This window comes from Punica granatum, chromosome 4 (genome assembly GCF_007655135.1).
Source record: "Punica granatum isolate Tunisia-2019 chromosome 4, ASM765513v2, whole genome shotgun sequence".
In the NCBI taxonomy this organism is placed as follows: Eukaryota; Viridiplantae; Streptophyta; class Magnoliopsida; order Myrtales; family Lythraceae; genus Punica; species Punica granatum.
The window spans coordinates 34879925-34900669 of record NC_045130.1 but is presented as its reverse complement, the minus strand read 5'-3'; the positions used below and the strand labels follow the sequence as shown (position 1 = coordinate 34900669).

The 20745-nt window shown below is 35.5% G+C and overlaps 2 protein-coding genes across 3 annotated transcripts; one reads left to right on the top strand and one right to left on the bottom strand.

The window, feature by feature from the left end:
* Positions 1 to 4320: 4320 nt before the first annotated feature.
* Positions 4321 to 8027, bottom strand: LOC116205466 (trifunctional UDP-glucose 4,6-dehydratase/UDP-4-keto-6-deoxy-D-glucose 3,5-epimerase/UDP-4-keto-L-rhamnose-reductase RHM1-like). Of its 2 annotated transcripts, none has more exons than XM_031538083.1 (3): positions 7876 to 8027; positions 5338 to 6933; positions 4321 to 5106 (listed from the first exon to the last, which is right to left on the bottom strand). In XM_031538083.1, the coding sequence occupies exons 2-3, from the start codon at positions 6913 to 6915 to the stop codon at positions 4657 to 4659; spliced, it is 2028 nt and encodes a 675-aa protein (XP_031393943.1). In that variant the 5' UTR covers positions 6916 to 6933; positions 7876 to 8027; the 3' UTR covers positions 4321 to 4656. The 2 variants fall into 2 exon arrangements, with proteins under 2 accessions (XP_031393943.1, XP_031393944.1); XM_031538084.1 differs by lacking the exon at positions 7876 to 8027 and adding an exon at positions 7736 to 7867.
* Positions 8028 to 18678: 10651 nt separating this feature from the next.
* Positions 18679 to 20061, top strand: LOC116202871 (xyloglucan endotransglucosylase/hydrolase 2-like). The gene is made up of 3 exons (XM_031534508.1): positions 18679 to 19108; positions 19211 to 19404; positions 19499 to 20061. The coding sequence occupies exons 1-3, from the start codon at positions 18725 to 18727 to the stop codon at positions 19890 to 19892; spliced, it is 972 nt and encodes a 323-aa protein (XP_031390368.1). The 5' UTR covers positions 18679 to 18724; the 3' UTR covers positions 19893 to 20061.
* The last annotated feature ends 684 nt before the right edge of the window (positions 20062 to 20745 follow it).

Genomic DNA, 20745 nt, shown 5'->3' with positions numbered 1-20745 from the left:
ATGACCTCAAAGGGCGTTGATCACCCTAATCAGTGGTGGTGGCCGGTATTGAGTTAGTAAAATGAATGAAAAATGGTACAAATGCCTAACGTGATAAGAAAATTAAAAATTGTTCCTTTTTTATAAAAAAATAAAATTCCTATCAAAATTAAAAAAGAGTTAAAATTTATATTTTTTTTAGCGTTTAATAGTATTATTTAAACTAAAATCACTCATTGTACATAAATTATTAATTATTAAAATGTCAAATCCACGATGATATATATCGGATCAATGGGCAAAGCATTAACTCAAATTTGTCTTGGTCGGCAAATGGTGGGAGTTGAGAAGGTGCCTTTTTAATTAGGGTAAATTACACTGGTGGTCCAAAATGTTTTACAAATGTTACATGATGGTCCAAAAAGTTTTTTTCGTTACATGATGGTACAAAATGGTTCAAAGTTGTTTCATGATGGTACAAACCGTCAATTGGCCCTGATGCCGTTAACATTTTGCTGACGTGGCACGTCCTATGTGTCACTTTTGTTACGTGGAACCAATCATAATGTGCCACGTCATTTAAGAGAAAATAAAATTTTAAAAAGTCCAAAAAAATACAAAAAAATAATTAAAAAAATACAAAAAAAGAGTAAAAGTTTTCAAAAAAAAAAAAAAATATTTTAAAATTTTGAAAATTTTTTTAAAATATAAAATTTATAATTTTTTTTAAAAAAATATAAAAAATACAAAAAAGAGTAAAAATTTAGAAAAAAAATAAAAAAAATTAATTTTAAAATTTTGAAAATTATTTTGAAAAAATTTAAATTTTTAAATTTTTTAAAAAATTAAATTTTTTTTTTAGAATTTTAAAAAATTAATTTTTTTTTTAGAATTTTAAAAAATTTTCTTAATTTTTTTAAATTTTTTTATTAATTTTTTTTTTTTTAATTTTTATTTATTTTATTTTTATTTTTTTTAAAGTTTAAAATTATTTTTGAAATTTTTTTTAAAATTATTTTTAAAATTTTAAAATTTTAAAATTTTTCTGCCACGTCAGCAAGGAGGTGACACGTAGTAGCCACGTCAGCATCGGCTTGACGGCGTCAAGCTCGAGTTGACGGTTTGTACCATCATGAAACAACTTTGAAACATTTTGTACCATCATGTAACGAAAAAAACTTTTTGAACCATCATGTAACATTTGTAAAACATTTTGGACCACCAGTGCAATTTACCCTTTTAATTATGGTATTGTCTACTATTGTTACCCATTTATGTTGGCGATTGTATACTTTTGATTTGGGATGGCTAAGTATATATGTCTCTCCTCCCAAACGCAACGGCTCGAGTTCGATTCCACGACCATAATTTAAACAATCCACGATCATTATTATAAGCACGAAGAATGTGAATAATTCTCTGATTAGTTACCCAGCGACCGATGCAGAAGACGAGTTCGTGTGAACCTAACTGTAAATCTTGTGCCGACAGAAGCAACAAAGGTAGATCTTTTGTCTTTGTCCACAGGGCTTTCCTTGATTTGGATATATGGAACCCGCAATCAACGTTTCCATCAATCATTTAATTATATAATCTCTGCATGCTATCCATTGAACAATTTAAAATAATATAATACTTTTCTTTTCACGGTCAATGAATTCTCAACTTATTGGCGTAGATAAATTCCCTCTCAATATCCGCTTGGTCTTGATCATGATGTGTTTTCAATACAAATACCCCTGCATTATTATCAAAGCCCGTTTACATGGATCTCGAGTCAGTTTCTAAAATCTATGGGCAAATTTTTGATCCCGATCTTATATTGAGGATCTAAATTGTAGAATTTTAGTGAGATCTTGATCTGACTCTTAGGATTTTAGGATCTGTGTGATCCTAGTAATCTTACATTATACATAATTTTTTAAAAATTGGTCCAAGTCCATGCATGTTAAGCTCATATGCCAAGCCCTAAGTGCCAAAGTTGATGACTTGTAGCTCCCAGAGAAGATGAATTTGATTCTAATTTCTCAGGATGATGGCGATATTGATGTTAATGATGATGATTTTCACTATGAATGTTGGTGTTAATGACGATGATTTGTTATTTCTTGTTACTTATATTTGATAATGTCATTTTACTTTTTGATAACTTGTGAACGATACCGTGTATTTTTCTAATGACTTATTGTTGGTGATTGGTCTTTTTAAAACTTGACATTGTACGAACATGAGTTTTTTATGTTAGATAAAAGTCGTGTGATGGTAAATAGGAGTTGTGATGGATGTGAAAGCATAATTTTATTTATATATATTTTTTAATTATAAGTAAGATTTTACGATTCTCGATATAATCCTACGATCATCAATCCCTCAACTCTCTTCCGATCCTAAGTAGGATTGCAATCCTAAAAACCTTGTGGAGAGCGATTTGCAATTACACCGCATGCATCTTGTAATTTTTTTTTGTTATAAAAAGGCTGTGGGATTAATACAATGATGCATCTTGTAATTTATTATAATATAATACTTTACGAAACCTCTCCAAAAATGGTTATGTTACTTTGGCTTCCTCTTGAAGAAAATTATTTGATTTCTTTGAATAAACCGTCTCTTTGTGCCTGCATGTTATCAGATTAGGGTTTTCTATTCTAAATGTAACGTGGATTTTACTAGAAAATGTTGATTAATTGGTTTGTAAAAGGATATGATGGTTCTTTCCAAGGATTGAAAAGCCCTCCTTTCACATGGAGTCCCCTTAACTTTCACTAATATTAGTAGATATAGTTGAACAAAAAATGCTGACAATAGGGTCCGATGCTTCCACGACGTGTCTTGGCCAGCTAGCAGAATTGTTTCAAAAAGATCACCAAAAGAAGATCCAAAATCCACACATTGAAGAGACGGAATGTTTGATTCTCATTACATTCAGTACAAGAAAATCGAATTATGGTGACACGATGGACAATCTTGTGGCAACTCAATTGCCGCTAGGCCCCCACTTTTTCTCTAGTCCTTCCATCAGTATTATTTCACGACTTTTTGATGATATAGTTAGGGTTTCCTTACTCCGTTTTTACTTGATGTAATTTTCCTTCTAGTTCTGTTTCCTCCGTTGAGCTATTGCTCCGATTAGTTTACCAAAAAAAAATATCGTTGTTATGAATTTTTTGTCTCTTTATTACTATCGAGTCAAAAAAAAATTGTCGTTATTTATTTATTTATATTTTTTAAGTTTTTGGGGGTTGATGGGAATTGGACACTATAGTGTCGGCCCCCAAATTCATGTAGAAGGTAACATGGGAATGGGCCCACATTGGTCGCAAAATGTCATGCCTAACATAATTAAATTTGATTTTTTGTTGGTGTTTGTTACACACGTCCACACCACCCAATGTTTTCTTGCTTTTCACCAAAAAAAAAAAACTTTTCGTGCTTCGATTTTGCTGGCTAGACAAAAAAAAAAAAAAGAGATCTCATACATCCAACGGCCGAATGCAGTAAACTTGTGATCCATCCCTCTCCTGATTAATTACTGCCTTAATTGCTCTCGAGAAAGGTTGAGCACGATTTCATGAGCTATCCTTGCTTAAATCTCATGTTAAAGTCGGGCATCGAGTCGGTTATGGTGCTTTTTTTTGTCCTTTCCTTTTCACTAAGAGTCTATTCGACCAACCGATTCATTGATATACCGATAATATTAATTTGAAAGCGTTGGTTTCCAAAAAAGAAGTGGGTGAGGTTATAGCCGTTTAAATGTCAACAAGATAGGACGGCATTGTTACTGGTTATGGAGAGATTATGCATGAAATTCAATAAATAAAGGATACAAGAAGGTAGTGATGAAAATTTAGCGCAGGAAATGTTTCAAAATGAAAGTTTACCGTCTCCGTCATCGTCAACCCGGACGTTTCCTAAATCGATATAGAAACTTTCATGGTTGTTTAACGTGGCTACCGCTTCTAATGTGAGGGATATTGGATCGAATTAAGTGGTAGGCCCCATGCATAGTGTATGTAAGTTGATCCAACAGTCCTCGAGCGACAATCCGGTGACCGAAGAATTTCAGGAAGGCTATGACTTTGGTACGATGGAATAAAAAGGGAATGAGATGGCCATTCTTCCCGCTCATTATTCCTTTCTCGCCAAACATGGTATCAGCTCCGATGTACGGGCCTCGACGGGCCCATAATTCTGAATTCTAGAAGCCCAATTGAAGTGACAGGCCAAACCCAAGCCCAATTACAGGCCCAGAACAGAGGACGATCGCACCACGGCAGTCATCAAATTCATAAGTTCAGTTCAAAGCATAAGTATGAAACACTCGATTAAAGAGGTAAAAAGTAAACTCTTTAACAAACTTATATAGGTGGCTGCAATCAGCATAACTTAGACCGCTGAAGATAATTACATCCGATTCCTCTAAAGTGTGTAAAATGACTGCGGGAGCGAGCTGAGCCAAAACTTAAAACAGATAAGAAAATGCCCTGAAGCCAAATAAACCAACCATAGCTACAACAATGAAATAATCTGGATTCAGGGGATGAAATTATTCTTTTAACTTAAAAAGAAAGATAAAACAGAAGTGATACAAAGCCCATCGCCACCGAGTGAAATGACGAAGGCGGAAATTCGATACCGAGGCTTCTGCAGCAATGGATCATGATCTCAATGTCCCCTTTATTTGGAGGTCTTCTTGTTTGGCTCGAAGACGTACTTTATGAGTGACTCCTTGATGGACAATATCTCCGGGAACTCGCTCTTCAACTTGGAACCGTCCATCTCATTGTTGCTTCTTGGGGCAACAATCACCTTCGCCTGCTCTTCCAAGGTGAAGTTAACCCATTCGAAGCTCGGGTCAATGTAGGCCTTGTACATCTCGAGTATCTCGTTGTGACTCACAGCCCCAGGGTTTGTGAAGTTCCAGATACCCTTTAAGTTCCTCTTGGCCATCTCCACGGAGATGGGCAGGAGTTCATCCAGGATTGTCATGCTGTTGGGGATGTTGACCACTTTGTTGTATTTAGAGATCTTTGTGATGAAGTTTCGTGGGTTGCTCAGGTCAGATGAGATCGGCATTCGGATTCTCATAGTGCACACATTGTCGTATTCTTGCAGAAGCTCCTCGACCTGTCCAAAAAAAAATCAGATGAACAAACTCTTTTACATGTACAACAATGATCATTCCGCATATAAGTCAGTAGTGTTGTGCTTCTTTGCTCCATATCCAGAGTCTATAATTTCATAAAAAATTCCCTTGTACAGATAAATAGAAAGAGAGAATAAAAGATGAGTTACTTAACAAATTTGGCAGGCTCACATCTACGAAGACTGTAAACAGAAGGTGGTGTCAGAATTTACCATGGCCTTGGTTTTTGAGTAGAAGGAACCGGTGAAATTTGGCTTATCTTCCTCCTTGAAGCCAATGCCCGACCCCAGTGGATGAGCATCGTCATACTCAAAAATACATCCTGTAGCATAGTTCATCATCAAGAGCCCCCGCTCTCTACAGACATCTGCCAAGGTTAAGGTACCGGCAACATTGGTGCGGATCGTCTCCGTCTTGTGAGTCTCGCACCAGTCGACGTTTGGTCTGCCGGTGACTCCAGCAGCATTAAACACGTGCGTTGGCTTCACATTCTGGATATCTGCCAAGAGAGATGACCGGTTCTCAAGGCGGCCCCTCCCATACTCGAAGGGTATCCCTTGCTTTTCACATATCTCCCCGAGGAGGCCACCAATCCACCCAGTCCTCCCATAAATCAAGAACTTCAGGGATGGCTTTTCTCCAAGGCTGCTGTTGCTCTTTGGTGCTTGAAGCAACTTTCCATTCACACGAGGGCTATTGGCCACGAAAGAGGAGGGAGAGTTGTTAATATCAGGGCCATCAAATTTCCTCTCAATTCCTGGCACTGTCAGCATTCGTGGATGTGGGAGCAGTGCCCCCGAAACATCTCCCCACCAGTCCGGGTTGCCCACATACCATTCCATAGTCCTCCTCAGCCCCTCCTCCCATGGGGTTTGCTCGGACCATCCAAGGTTCTTCAGCTTCTGATCATCCAAGAAATACCTCTGGTCATTAAAGGGTCTGTTCTCGACAAACTTGATGTTTGTGTCAGGGTCCAAACCAAAAAGCTTGCAGATCTCCCTGGCCACATCAATGACCCTTCGCTCCTTCTTCGTCCCAATATTGTAGACATGTCCTACTTCACCCTTGTGAAGAATGACCTCGAATGCCTCTGCCACATCCTCGCAATAGAGGTAGCTCCTCACATTCGACCCATCCCCATGAATGGGAAGAGTCTTGCCATTCATAGCCAAGAGCATGAATTTAGGAATCATCTTTTCTGGGAATTGATTGGGCCCATAAACATTATTCCCTCTGGTAGTTATGACAGGTAATCCATATGACTGCCCGTATGCCATCACGAGCATTTCTGCTCCAGCTTTCGTGGCAGAATATGGGTTTGTCGGGAGGAGCTGAGAGGCCTCATGGTTTCCAACGACTGCATCCTCGTCAGTTTCACCATATACTTCGTCTGTGCTCACGTGGATGAACCTCCTAATTTGTCCTGTGACTTTGCAGGCTTCTAGAAGAACGTGGGTCCCATATATGTTGTTCTTGGTGAACTCAAAGCTATTGCCGAAGGAGTTGTCAACATGTGTCTGGGCTGCAAAATGCATGATCGTGTCAATGGACTCCGTCATGAGAATGAAGTTGACAAGATCCGCACTGGCAATGTCTCCTTTAATGAACTTGAAGTTTGGAGATTCCCGTGAAGGATTCAAGTTCTTCAGGTTTGAACAATAGTCGAGCTTGTCGAGGACAACGATCTTGTACTCAGGGTAGTTCCGAATAAGCCGGTTGCAGACATGGGAGGCAATGAACCCAGCCGCCCCAGTAATGAGGATGTTCTTGGGGGTGTACGGAGTTGCCATACTTAATCAGATTCAATTCTGTCGAATGAAAAACCCATGGATAATAAATATCGAAAATCATAGCAGAAGAAGCTCTTAGAAAAATCATCAAACAGAAGCAAATATAGTAACAATCATGCTATTAACTGGCCATACTTGTTCACAACCGTGGACAATAAGAAAAGAGAACTACAAGTCAGAAAAGCAAGAAAAAAGATAGATGCAAGCAACTTAAACAGAACACACAAATTCATCATAGGAAACGTCTAAGAATATATCATTTGGTGAAAAGATAAGAATTTCAATGGAAAAAATTTCTGATTTTCCCGACCCGGCAGCAAAAAGTAACCAGCTAAGGCTTCCTTGGGCCCCAGAGAACATACCGGTAACTTGTGTTTCCTCAGCAAACACTACCGGGAGATTATTTGCAATAACAGAGATTGAAGGCGATTATATATATTATATGTCTATCCATATTATAAAAGCATAAACTTGGGTTTGACAGCAATGACTTGACAATCGATCATCATTCCATATTCAACGAAAAAGTTTCCTATTTGTTGCGCCAACATTCCACCAAAAGCTTGGGAAACTTAAATCCTTTGTCGACAATGATGTAAAGCTCAAAACGACAAGACCATGCTCGATCAATTGGGAGGAGCAAATCAAGCCAAAGTAGTGACAACCAAACACAAATCAACCGACAGGGCCTGGACGCACAATCACTAGATCCGCTCAGAACAGGCCCCGACCCGAATCAGATCTCAGCCTCCTAATCGGGAGGAACAACCCCACACGGGCGTCAGCTATCGACGAGGAGCAAATTCAAATAGATAAAAACCTGACTGGAGGTGTGGGGCACACAATGCGGGGCGTTGCGATTGCGGGTTTCTAGATCCACCAGCAATTCATCTCATCCGGACACAAATGGAAGATCACACGTTGAAGAAGAAGGAGAAGAAGAAGGAGAATGCTACTTACGGAGGAGGAGGTCGTCGCGGGGAGGGAGGGAAGGGAGCAGGGGGGAGAATTCTTCGGGAGTCTGAGCTCCGTAGCGATGGAGGAAGGAAAGTGGACGTAGAGAGAGAGAGAGAGAGAGAGAGAGAGAGACGGGGAGAGATCTGCGAGGAATGGAAGGCAGTTGAGAGTGGCTATTTATAATTATGCATCGACAAACTATTGTCGAATCTTTTATAGAAAAGTATTATTTTGGTCCTCGAAAGATTATATTATTATAAATTTGGTCTTTTAAAGATTTTTATCCTCAATAAGATACTTCAAAGATCATATTGTCATCAATTTGATCCTTCAAAATTTTTTACCATCAATATGATCCTTCAAAGATTATATTGCCAATAATTTAATTCTCCGTAAAAAAACCGTTAGAATTACTTAATTCCGTCAAATAATTTCTATAAAAATAGAACAAAAAAATTTGATAAAAGAAAAATTCACACTCTACTTGTAACACTTAATCTATATATATTTATATTGGAAATATACGTGTTTGCTTTAGTTTCTTTGTTCTTCTTCGTAGTATCACTAAGAAAGATGAAAGATGAAAGAGATGGAGGTGGAGATGGAGACGATTAGGCGGTTGACGGAATCACAGCGCATGTGTTGAAATGAGAAATATTACTGATTTTTTATTTCAGCAGATAGATTCTTTTATATTTATATTTATATTTTTTTTATAGAAATTATATGACGTAGTTAAGCAATTCCAATGGTGTTTTTAACGGAATATTAATTTGATGGAGGGAATGATCTTTGAAGAACCATATTGATGATAAAACTTTTTAAAGGATCAAATTGATGGTAATATAATTTTCAAAGGACCATATTGATGGTAAAAAATTTTGAAGAACCAAATTAATGATAATAATATATTTGAAGAATCATATTGATAGTAAATATCTTTGAAGGATCAAATTGATGGCAATATTATTTTTAAAGGATCATATCAATAGTTTTTTCAATTTTGTTATTTTCTCATTATTAACTTTTTAGGGATTTTATTCTATTTTATTTATTTATTTATTTATTTTCGTATTATTAGGGGGAATTATATGTGAACAAAATTGTGGCAGATGTTGATTTCACAATTTAGGGAGATTGCACTTCCCGAAACTTGAACTCTTGTTCCCTTCTTTTAAGAAACTGTTTATTATTTAATTAATATTTTGTTGGTATTTAGAAAAGAAATATTTTGTTGTTATTATTAGGGGGGAATTTGCTGAAAGTTTTTTAGAGAGAGATGCATTGCATGGGTGTTGGGGCCAGTGCAGATCTGCCACGTAAAGATGCAGAGAGAAAGTGGGATCCATGCTATTGCTGGTCCCACTAAAAGCCAAAGTACTTGGACAGTGCCTCCCGGTGTATGCACCCACAATTTAGTATGGACTCGATTGAAAATGCGACCTCCGTTGAATAAGTGCGTTTCGTTTTTTTTGGTTTTTAAGTAATGACAGTGTTCCGTGAACTATTTTAAAATGATGATTTAAGTAATTTTAGCAATTGAACGTGATTAATTCAGTAGGTACTTATAAAACTATTTATGTTTACTTTCTATTTTGATTATAATTTTTAACTTCAATAGTTTTAAATTAGGAATTTTTACCTAAAATGGCTCATGGTTTGTCCGTTTTGTCAAATCTATCCTATGCTTTTTTTTTGTCAAATCTATCCCATGGTTTACTTTTTGCATCAAATCTATCCCGGCGTTATCTTTTCCGTCAACATCTAACGGCCGTGCTGACGTGGCACATGGAGAGATAGTGAGCCACACTTGCCACGTAGGCGCCACGTCAGCACACCGTTAGATGTTGACGAAAAAGATAACGCCGGGATAGATTTGATGCAAAAAGTAAACCATGGGATAGATTTGATAAAAAAAACATATGATAGATTTGACAAAACGAGCAAATCATGGGCCATTTTAGGTAAATACCCCTTTAAATTATTATTTTTCAAATATTTTAACTTTTTTTTTGAAATCCATAACTATTTTTAATAGTTATATTTCAACATTTTTACATCGATTACAGTAATCCAAAACCAAGTCTTATTTACCTTGAACCATTTAGCGGATGCCTAACTGCTTTAGGTGCAAGAGTTATATTCTACGAATTGAATCACGATTCTAATTACCATGGTTCGATTACAATTATAACTCTAATCTAACGATTATTCTCAATTTGAAATATTAGATTAAGAGTAGTTTGGAAAACAAGAAGTTGTACCGTTATATACTTCACTGATATAGCAATAATAGATGATGATAGTAAGATAGATAATAAGAGGATTAGTATAGGAGAAAATTTTGGTTGTTCCTACCTCCCAGCACATAAGCGAGAGACCGTGGGGTCCACCTCTAGATTGGCAAATTTTCATTGGCATCTCCTCACCATATGGGCTTATGTACTAGTAAGGTAGGACCAACTAATATTCTCTCATTAGTATAGGGACTAGTTCGTTAAAGGGATAATGATATTTTTCTAGTCTAGGTTTGGTTTCCTACTTTCATAAAACTAAAATGCCACAACTAGCAAAGAAAAAATAGATCAAAAAATTGAAGTATAAAAGTCTATAATTCGATTTTCTAAAATAGGATACGATATGCTTTTGTTCCCTAAATTCAACCGCTAGAATTCGATTTAAACATTCAAGCAGTAGATATTCAAAAATCCCGATAACTAATATGAATGTTAAGGTTTCAGTGGCGAAAATTTGAAAACACAATTATTTATCTTCAAAAATTATATTGTAAATCATCCCAGAAAAATGAACCTCTCACCCTTCACTCTCATTTTAAATTCAGTAGCTAAAATTATTTATCAAAAAATTCAACAGCTGAAATTTGATTTTAAAGTTTTAGTCATAGATATTCAAAAATTTGGATTGCTAATATTAATGTTAAGATTTCAGTGGTGAAAATTTGAAAAAATGAGTATTTATTCTCACATAATAATATTGTAGAAAAATAATTTCTCCCCTCTCCCATTTTGTGTCACTATCCAATATTACCTCACCATAAAGGCACCAGCATATGTTGTCGACCTCTCCGTCCCTCTCAATTCTCTCTCTCTCTCTCTCTCGTGGTCATGTTAAATCCATTGATAGTGATTTGCTGATAGAAAATATATACATAAATTAAACAATAAAAGCAAATGACAAGCACTTCGCTGTTTTTGGCAAGGAAATATATATTACGTTATGTCTTTGTAATATTAAAAGATATAATTATATTTGATATTATGTTCGTCTTTTAGAGCATAATTCTAGGAATGAATAACAAAGAGAAACTAGAAGGATATTGAATACTCCACCGATGTGAATTAAACTCTGAAGAATTTCTTGATTTCAAATTAAGAAAAGATTATTGTTGTGCTAAATCGTCTTTTTCAATGGCTGATCTTCTTAGTTAGCGAGGTCACTTCAGTTTGAGGACAAAATCATCTATGTCAAATATAATTTTCTTTCAAAATCTTTTTTTAAGTGCAGAATAGAGAGAAAACAGCTCAGGTATATATTTAAATTTGCACTGCTTGTGAAGCTGATTCAAGAAGACAAAAGGGCTTGAAGTCATTACAAAAGAATCATATAATAACAATAACAATATATAAATATGCATGCTATGTTACTTCAAATGCTAGAAATTTCAATATCTTTCGCTTTTTCCTTTTCCTTTCTTTGTGGGTCAAACCATGAAGTTTCAAGATATTAACACAGCTCCTTTATGTGAAGGACAAGGAAAATTAGATGATCTTGCTTATGATCCGAACAAAGTATGTTCATTTTGCTTGCGGTAACATATATAGACACACACAGGCACACACACATATATATACATCTTGTCTCATCACCATAACAAAGAAGATTACATTAATTGCACACACCTTTTGGACGCAGATAAAACAAAAATGTTTCCCATTCCTTGTCTTAAAATTTAAGGCCAGTTTGGTTTCATGGTCAAATTTTAGAATCATGATTTTGATTTTAACTTTATCCACTACACAACAAAAACACACGTTTTCCAAGTCAAATTTATAATACCATCTCATTTGTTTTTTTCCAAAATCAAAATCAAAATTACTTTAACTCTAAAACTAAACGTCCCCTAAAACATTGAATAATTCACTTATATTTAGGGGGCGAGGGATATTATAACCCATTCTCAGCCATCATAAATCCCATAGTCAATCCATACCACGTTATGTATAGCTTAGTTTTATTTTTATTTATTCCAGTTGGCTTCGGCCACACTACTACCAAAAAAAAAAATCATCGTCAATGTGTCATACTTCTTCGACTTGAAACTTAACACCATTGTCCTTAGATTATATAAGATACTAATCGTGGAACTCGTACATTACATATGATGGAACTTGATTCCCTTTTGCTTTTTGTCAATTTTATTATATGTTATATGTGTATTTTAAACTGTTTTAAATAGTAATATATAACAATCAATAAAATTATTTTAGATATATAAGAATGATGGTAATTAAATTTCACAAATATAATATTTTAAAAAATAATTAAGGATTGCCCGCGTAACCACATATTATTAGAAGAAATACATATATTTTTATTATAAATATAATATATTTATTAAATATATTTATTTTGATATTAATATTATTGTGCTTAAATGTTAATTTTTATCTTAAATAAAAATTTTAATATTATTAAATATTACTTAGATAATGAAACTTTCTCAAAAACTTTTAAAAATATTCTTGTTATTGTAAGGGCAATAAATCACAAATAGAATCACGAAGATACGAACGGATAAGAAGGCATATTAGTTCCCGATCTCGATGCACTAAATTCACCTAATTAGACAGCCCATATGTAGAATATTTTCTCTTTAATACTTTCTTATTGTACATTGTATGCTTTGTATATGTACCTGGCGCTTCTATATCTCGAATTCGTTCCGCCAATAAATTAAGAATGTGAACCCGCAAATCCAATATTTGGGTTTAACGGGAAGGCGTACAGTTGGGGATAATACGGGTGTGAATAATGTGGCTGATTGGGATGATAGCTAGAGTTTCGATTATTGGAGGAGTCAGAAGCTCGGGAATTTGGATTTTGGGGAAGTTCATATTCGGCATATAATAAATGATTCAATTGGTTTGCATTGGCCATTTTTTTATTGAAGAAGAGAGGAGGAAATTTGAGGTGAAATTAGAGTTGGAGTTGATAATTGAGTAGTGGAAGTAGGAGTTAAAAATTGGACGTGAAATGAAGTATTTATATCGATAATTTTTTAAATATAATTATGTTGTTGGGAGTCCAATGGCCATAATTTAAAAAATATATAAAAATTTAAAAGGGTGGAGAAACTGTCGCGTGGGGCCCACTGCCGCCATGCAACAGCTCCTCACGCATCTTTAGTCAACGAGACGCCCCGGCCCCCATGGCGTCTCTCAACCGAGGAGAGACACCCGTTAGGCGTAATTTAATAGCAATAGTTCAACGGCTAAATAGTACAATGTACCAAAAAAATAAAGAAAAGTTAACCAATAGTTTTACTTAGGTATAAAAAAATCCAAAAAAGCTATTAAAGAAGTCCATAACTAACAAACTCAAAAATTGTCATCATCTTAAAGTCTTCTAAATGTGCAAGATAATATTTCATTTCTCTTACAAAAGCCCTGGTTCATATTTGTACCCTTCTTATCATCTTATAGGTGTATATGGAGAACTTTTAGAAAATAATTTTGACTTTCCTCATAGATTAGAAGTGGAGATCTTCAATAGTGAACTCCTAAATTTTTTTGGGGGCTATTTATGTTTATATTAGTTTTGAACTTCCCAAGGTAATGAATTATGGACAACAATGAGTGACGCGTCATGCTTATCTCGCGTAGTTTGTGAATTTGTCATTGATGGCGAGTCTCAAAATAACTACTCTCAGATGTTTCTCCGGTTTTTATATTGTATATAAATGATAGGAGATAGCCGTCCTACCATTAATTTCAGTGTTATCAGAACCGGATCGGATGATGAACCGGAAAGGATATGAATTCATAGGTTTATGGGTCCAACCGGGAGTTTGATGGGTCGGACCGCACGTTTAATTAAAATAAAATAAATATTCATATTATTAAAAAAATTATGATAATTAAGATAGAAGTATGATGATTTCAAAGATATATGAGAATAGTGTAAGAAAATATAAATATATTTAATATTTCTTACTTCAAAATAAATATTGAATTTTAATAAGTACTTAAAAGTAGAGTTAAAAAAAAAGAAAGTTGTGGTTGTTTGGTTGGTAGTATACTAGTATAAGAAGTAAGAGGTCATGAGTTCAAATCCTTACACAACCAAATAATTTTTATAATAAAAAGTAAACTCATAAAACCCATAGAACCGGCCGGTTCAATGGAATTTTGCTCAAAACCGGCCGGTTCTATGGGTCCGGCGGTTCAAATGTGCATTTTGGGTTTTCAGGTGAATCGGACCGGACATAATGTCGGTTTCCGGTCCGACCGGTCGAATCGGCCAGTCCGGCCGGTTCCGATAACAATGATTAATTTACAAGAATACCTTCAAAACAGTTTCAAAAAACTGAATATATTATTAAAAAAATAATATGTAAAAAATATCTTTAAATATCTTTATTTTTTTCCTCTTACCCATAATAAAATTCATATGCCTCTCTTTTATTTAAAAAAGTAACAAGTATTCTAATAAACTAAGATAAATATTATAATTTTTTTTTTTGGAAAATAAAATGTTGCGCGTTGGATTTGGGAGGAGGCGAAAGAGAGGGTGAGAAAGAAGTGGAAGAAAGAGAAAAGGAGAGGAGATAGTCCTGTTATTGAACTTACAATAATGTACTTGATTTAAGGACTTTTATATGTTAAAATATACGTATCATGGACACTTTGGAAGATGAAAGTACTGTTCTGATTTTATAATAGTATGTAGACATAAATAAGGAATTCATAAAAAAATAGATATAAATAAGGATATGGACATAGATATATATTAAATGAGAAAGCGCAAACAAAGTTTTTTTTTTCAGCTTTTCGGTTAGAAGTTGTTTTTTTTAATAGCACCTTTTACTATTTACTTGATTTTTCGACATATTGTGGACTGAAGGCAATATTTGCAGTACTCTCTCTATAAATCTAAATTGGACCTTTTTTTTTCGGTAGAAATCTAAATTGGACCTTTGTTGATGCCTATTAGAAACCTACATAAATATCAGTTATGTATTACTAATAACATAATGGAAGAGCATAAATTTGATAGTTTATTACTGTCTAATTACATAATTTACTATGTCTTGGTCTGTTTTAAATTATTTTCTACTTTCAAATTATTCTTTCAATACATATGTATTTATATGATTATCTTCTCTTTTAGTATTGTCCACATATAGTACGGGTGCATAGTTTGCTAATTTTTAATAAATGAAAACTATGATGAAGAATGATCGAAATCACATTTCCAAGTTTTGTTATTTTATTCTTTCTATAATTACATTCATATCATAATTCTAATTGACTATCATCTTAGGCTACCATCAGGTACTGGCAATGTTATTGATATATGAAAAACCAGCATTGCAAAATGTAATACATTCTGCTTTCAAATAAGCAAATTGATGTTGACAGATTCACCGAAAAATTTTGATGTCAACAGAAAAATGTGCAAATCAATAATAGTCATCACGCATGCAAAAGGGAGTACTATACTGACACGACGTGAACATAACCGGTCGATATTTATTATCGGATGGTCCCACATCTGCTTATACATATGCTATATTTGTAACATGCTCTTTACTTCGAGCACCTACTCTCATACATTAAAATAGGAGAAAACTGGTTCATGAAATACAGATAGAGAATATCGGAAATTTCCAAGCTTGTGAGTTACCCGTCATTTGATTCAAAGAAGACAATTGTGTTTTCCTTTGCGCGAATTACAAATTAGTTGCAAAACATGCACCATTGTTGACAATATGTTTGCCGTTTTATCAGCTATTTTATGCAACTGTACATTACTAGCTCGAAAAACCCTGGTTTCTTACACTTTCAGGAGAAAAAAAAGAAAAAAGAAAAAGAAACATTTCGCTTTGCAAACCATGTGTTCGGTCTTACTTCTGCTCAGGTAGCAATATCCTTCCTCATTTTATGAGGTTTCGATTTATATATCACCAGCCTAATAGAGAAGGTGGCTAAAAAAAGAAAATAATAATAATAGAGAGAAACGTAAGGTATGGGCCACGATGAAGGCCCATCATTCACCTTTTGGATCCACATAGCCATGTTGTTTTCTGTGTCTAAAAGGCCCATAATGACGCCCATTGCACCAATCAGCCCTTTTTTTGGTAGGAAAAGCCATTACATATCGAAAAACAAACTACGTACTACAAAGGCATGATAAGGAAGTCCCAATAATATCGCCAAACATCAGGAGTCCAAGGCCTGTTGAGGGATTTTGATAGAAATGAACCCTATCGAGAAATGGAGTGCACTTCAAGCCAGCCAGTTGGCACATGAATTTTCCTCTCGATATGTGTGCACCAATTAGCCTTTAGGTTTAGGTAATTCACATTCCAATCAGTTGCCCGAGCGACGATACATTTTCATTTGACTCTACAGAAGACAGGGCCAAACATTAGGGACGGGATAGAAAACAAATGCAAGAACTGGAGTGTGGAAATTCCATAAATACGTCGTACAAGCAATGGCAGAAGTGCAAGTAGTCTGGAACAGTTATATGGCACGTATGGCAGATGACTAGCTAGTTCATACAAGCATTGATCTTGCCTTGGGTGAATATCCCAAAACAACCTCCCAGTCTCTCCCGAGCAAAACTCGAACTAACCCGAGAAGAAAGCTTTTACTATTCAGAGTTCGCAGCTAAAATAGATGTGATTATATCAGTAGTTCCACGAAACGTCCTGAGATAGAGATTATGGATCAACCTTTCATCAAGCACAAGAGCCAGCCGAGCAAAAAGTTCATTTATCTACCTATGGCCATGCTTTGAGTCCTTTTTTGGGGTAAGTATTCATCTGAGGCAGGTGGAAAGAAGCATATATACTTGACTTTATCTTGAACCAACTTGCTGCCAACCCATGTACATCTCTCATTTGCAATCTTCTTTTTATATATTAATCATGTATGATATAAATATACGCGTTTATATGTCATAATTTGTTTTTTTATTAAAAGGGAGGTATATCCATAAGCTTGCATGTATATAATTTAATAAAATTTAAATATGGAAACAAAAATATTATACTTTTATATAATTTTTTTATCTGCACTATTTGATATCTGAAATTCTAATAAGTCCTGAATAATTCAAATTTAAATTTAATTGGCTCATTAAAAGATAAAAATTTTTCGACTATTGTGCGTTAGAAATAATGTTTTTTTTTGGTCGACAACAGTAGTGTTACTTTATTCATATATCTTATTGGTTTTGTCTGTCGTCTAGTGGCTTTGCTTTTGTCTCCCTCGCCGAAGCCCAGCGGCACTGGCAATTTGGCCTGAATGGATAGTTTGTAGTCAGCTGGCTTGCTTGAATACAGTCTTTTAACTCATATTTTTTATTTGAAAATCCCACTTTTCTCCTTCATTTTACTTGCATTAATTGTATATGACGAGATCCCCAAGTTCCCCGTCAAATAAAGATTATGGTCTTGACAGGAAGATTTTATGTACAATGCATAGAAGTAAATTATTTAAAGTTGTAGTAGACTAACTTAATTTTATGTAAATTATATGTCTTTTCAAATAAATTATATGTATCTTAAGAAATTAGTTGGGATAAATCATTTAGATTTTTTTTGCTTGACAATCTATGAATATCCATTGATAAAAAAACAGGTACAAAGTAAAATGATCGAGAGAAAGATTACAATGATAGAAGAAAATATAGCGGCTTCACCATGATTCAAAATATTTCAAATTTATTACATGATATTATTTCAAATTTTGGAGTCTTGTAAATGGAAAAAGTCTATGATTAAGAGAGTTTTATCCATTAATGAGCCGACCCGACTCGATTGGATTAGTCGGGGCCCATTGAGCTTTCGAATACCATAGTTCACACCAAAAAAAAAAAAAAAGTTACAATAAAATTTTAGTCTGCAATCTGAACATTCATAAACATGTATAATAGGATTGGCCCTTCTTAGCTATGGTTCCGTTTTGGTCACAACAAATACTCATGGAATAGGAAACGGGGAAATACAGATATATACATATAGGCTAAGCCCTGGGTTACTAGTTACTACACGATGCTCGTTCTTAGCTCCGTTTTCATTTAGATATATAAATATATATTTTATAGATATATAAATATATATTTTATGGATATATAAATATATGCATAGATAAGCAAAGAAGTGCTCCAGCCCACTTCATTAAAAGTTCATATAGCCGCCAACCGGTGTAGAAAATAACCCGTCACGGTGCCTGAGAGGGACAACTTCAAAAGGTCTAAGGATAAATCCTGGGAAAATAAGTGTGTTATAATGGGAAACGTTCTCGTCTAATAATTAAAATATTACGAATTTATTTCTTGTCGTGTGACTACATGTATTTATTTATCTAATTTTTCTTTTTATTTTTTTTATATTAAATTCATATGGCTCATCTGTAACAAAAAAATAAAAAATAAAAAATAAACGTCATCTCCATCTTATCTAATCTTATAATTAATTAATTGCCACCCCCTCCTTCTCTGTCTCCAGCTCTATATCTATATCCTTCGTCTACGATGCTTCCTTTGGGTCAATTTTCACTCTAGAAAGCCACTCATATTTTGCTACTCTCATGCATGCAGCATGCAATGTTGTATCTATATATATGTGTGCACCCTCCATTGCTCATATCCAATTCTCCCACTTTCCTCTCCTCTCTCATATCCTAACCCAAATTCAGAAGTGATGCTTTTCTCTGGATATTCAGCAATGATCCTTGTTGTGCTTTGTGTGCTCACGAGTTCCCTAATAATGGAAGCACATGCTGGTAACTTCTACCGAGACTGCGATGTCACCTGGGGCGGTCAGCGCACCAGGTTCCTGCAGGGAGGCCAGATGCTGACCCTCTCCCTCGACCAGGCTTCGGGCTCTGGCTTCCGGACTAAGAAAGAGTACCTCTTTGGCAGGATTGACATGCAGCTCAAGCTCGTGCCCGGCAATTCAGCTGGCACTGTTACCACATATTATGTTAGTATTGATCACAGTTGAACATTACCAAAACTCTTAACATATTGTTGTTGTGCAAGACCAATATATAGTAATTAATTTCTGTTTCGAATCATGTGCAAGTTATCTTCTCAAGGACCGACTCATGATGAGATCGACTATGAGTTCTTGGGGAACCTTTCCGGAAACCCATACACACTCCACACCAACGTGTTCACCCAGGGGAAAGGGAACCGGGAGCAGCAGTTCCATCTCTGGTTCGACCCCACCAAGGCCTTCCACACCTACTCAATCGTCTGGAACCCCCGGCGAATCATGTAAGCAGCTCCTGACCCGACACTATGTCTTAGCCAGCTATAGCCAAAATTGGCATCTCTAACACATATGGTTCGTCACGATTTGATTATTCAGATTCTTGGTGGACAACATCCCAATTAGGGAATTCAAGAACGGGGAGTCAATTGGGGTCCCCTTCCCCACCAAGCAGCCAATGAGAGTCTACTCTAGCCTTTGGAATGCCGATGACTGGGCTACCATGGGCGGGCTTGTAAAAACCGATTGGTCGAAGGCCCCCTTCATAGCCTCCTTCCGGAGCTTCAATGCCAATGCCTGCGTTTATTCTGGCGGGAGATCATCCTGTCCTGGCCGGTCATCTGCGAGAGGAGGGAACGCATGGAAGACGCAAGCGCTCGATGCCAATGGGCGGGAGAAGCTCCGGTGGGTCCAGAGGAACTTCATGATCTACAACTACTGCACTGATCGGAAGCGTTTTCCCAGGGGTCTTCCCACAGAATGCACCCACTGAAATCGGATAGATCTTTTCCTTCCCGAGTTGCCTAGCTAGTTTGTTGTAACCTGTAAATATACTCCGAAGAATAATCATGTGCTTGACAATTATTAATTATGCAATTTTTATTTGATTTGAGCAATATTATCTAAATAAAAAACTCTGTTCTTATTTCACCCACAAAAAACTATGTTCTTAACGGTAATCATAGTGCAAGTGGTTAGGATGTCCGTGTCTCTCGGATACCAACAAAGTCATGTGTTGAATTCTTATTAGAATTTGTAAAGCCTAAAGTCAGTCATAAGAGTATTCTGAACACAAACTTTCTATAATCCATAGGCTAGTAATGGATTCGTAAGTTCAAAAAGAATAAACTGCTTGTGAATGAAAAGAAAAGAGAGGTTACGAAACCGATCAAGTGTTCGTAACAGAAATGATATCAACCTATCTTCTTAGACTAACATTGTCCAACATATATATCTCAGTTGCTCTTTTCCTCAATTAAATAACATTGCATGCTTTGGTACAAGTCACCTACCTTGCGAGGGCTCTTTTTCTTCTTAAGTATAAAAAAATCCACAAACCTGATAAAGAATAAGGAAAAACGCCATAATTAAAACGAAATAGAGAATCTCATTTGATGAGAATTCAACTCATATCCTCTTAATTCTGAATCTATTATAATATATAAAAGTTGACAAATGATATGTTCGCATGCTATTTTAAGTTTGACCTTAACTCTACATCCCCTACAGAAAAATGGGGCTAGCCCGCCATTTTTGGCCCGATGTGAAACGTTGGGAAAAATTGGCCGGAATGCGTCATCCCGACGTTTTGGAAAATGTCGGTATTGACCATCTTTTAGCCGACA

Bases quoted from the DNA above. Each gene is read 5' to 3' on its own strand.
- LOC116205466 (XM_031538083.1), bottom strand. From the start codon at position 6,915: ATGGCAACTCCGTACACCCCCAAGAACATCCTCATTACTGGGGCGGCT. The intron at 5,107-5,337 runs GTAAATTCTGAC...TTTTTTGGACAG, and splicing joins ACTCAAAAACCAAGGCCATG to GTCGAGGAGCTTCTGCAAGA.
- LOC116202871 (XM_031534508.1), top strand. From the start codon at position 18,725: ATGCAATGTTGTATCTATATATATGTGTGCACCCTCCATTGCTCATAT. The intron at 19,109-19,210 runs GTTAGTATTGAT...ATCATGTGCAAG, and splicing joins GCACTGTTACCACATATTAT to TTATCTTCTCAAGGACCGAC. The intron at 19,405-19,498 runs GTAAGCAGCTCC...TTGATTATTCAG, and splicing joins TGGAACCCCCGGCGAATCAT to ATTCTTGGTGGACAACATCC.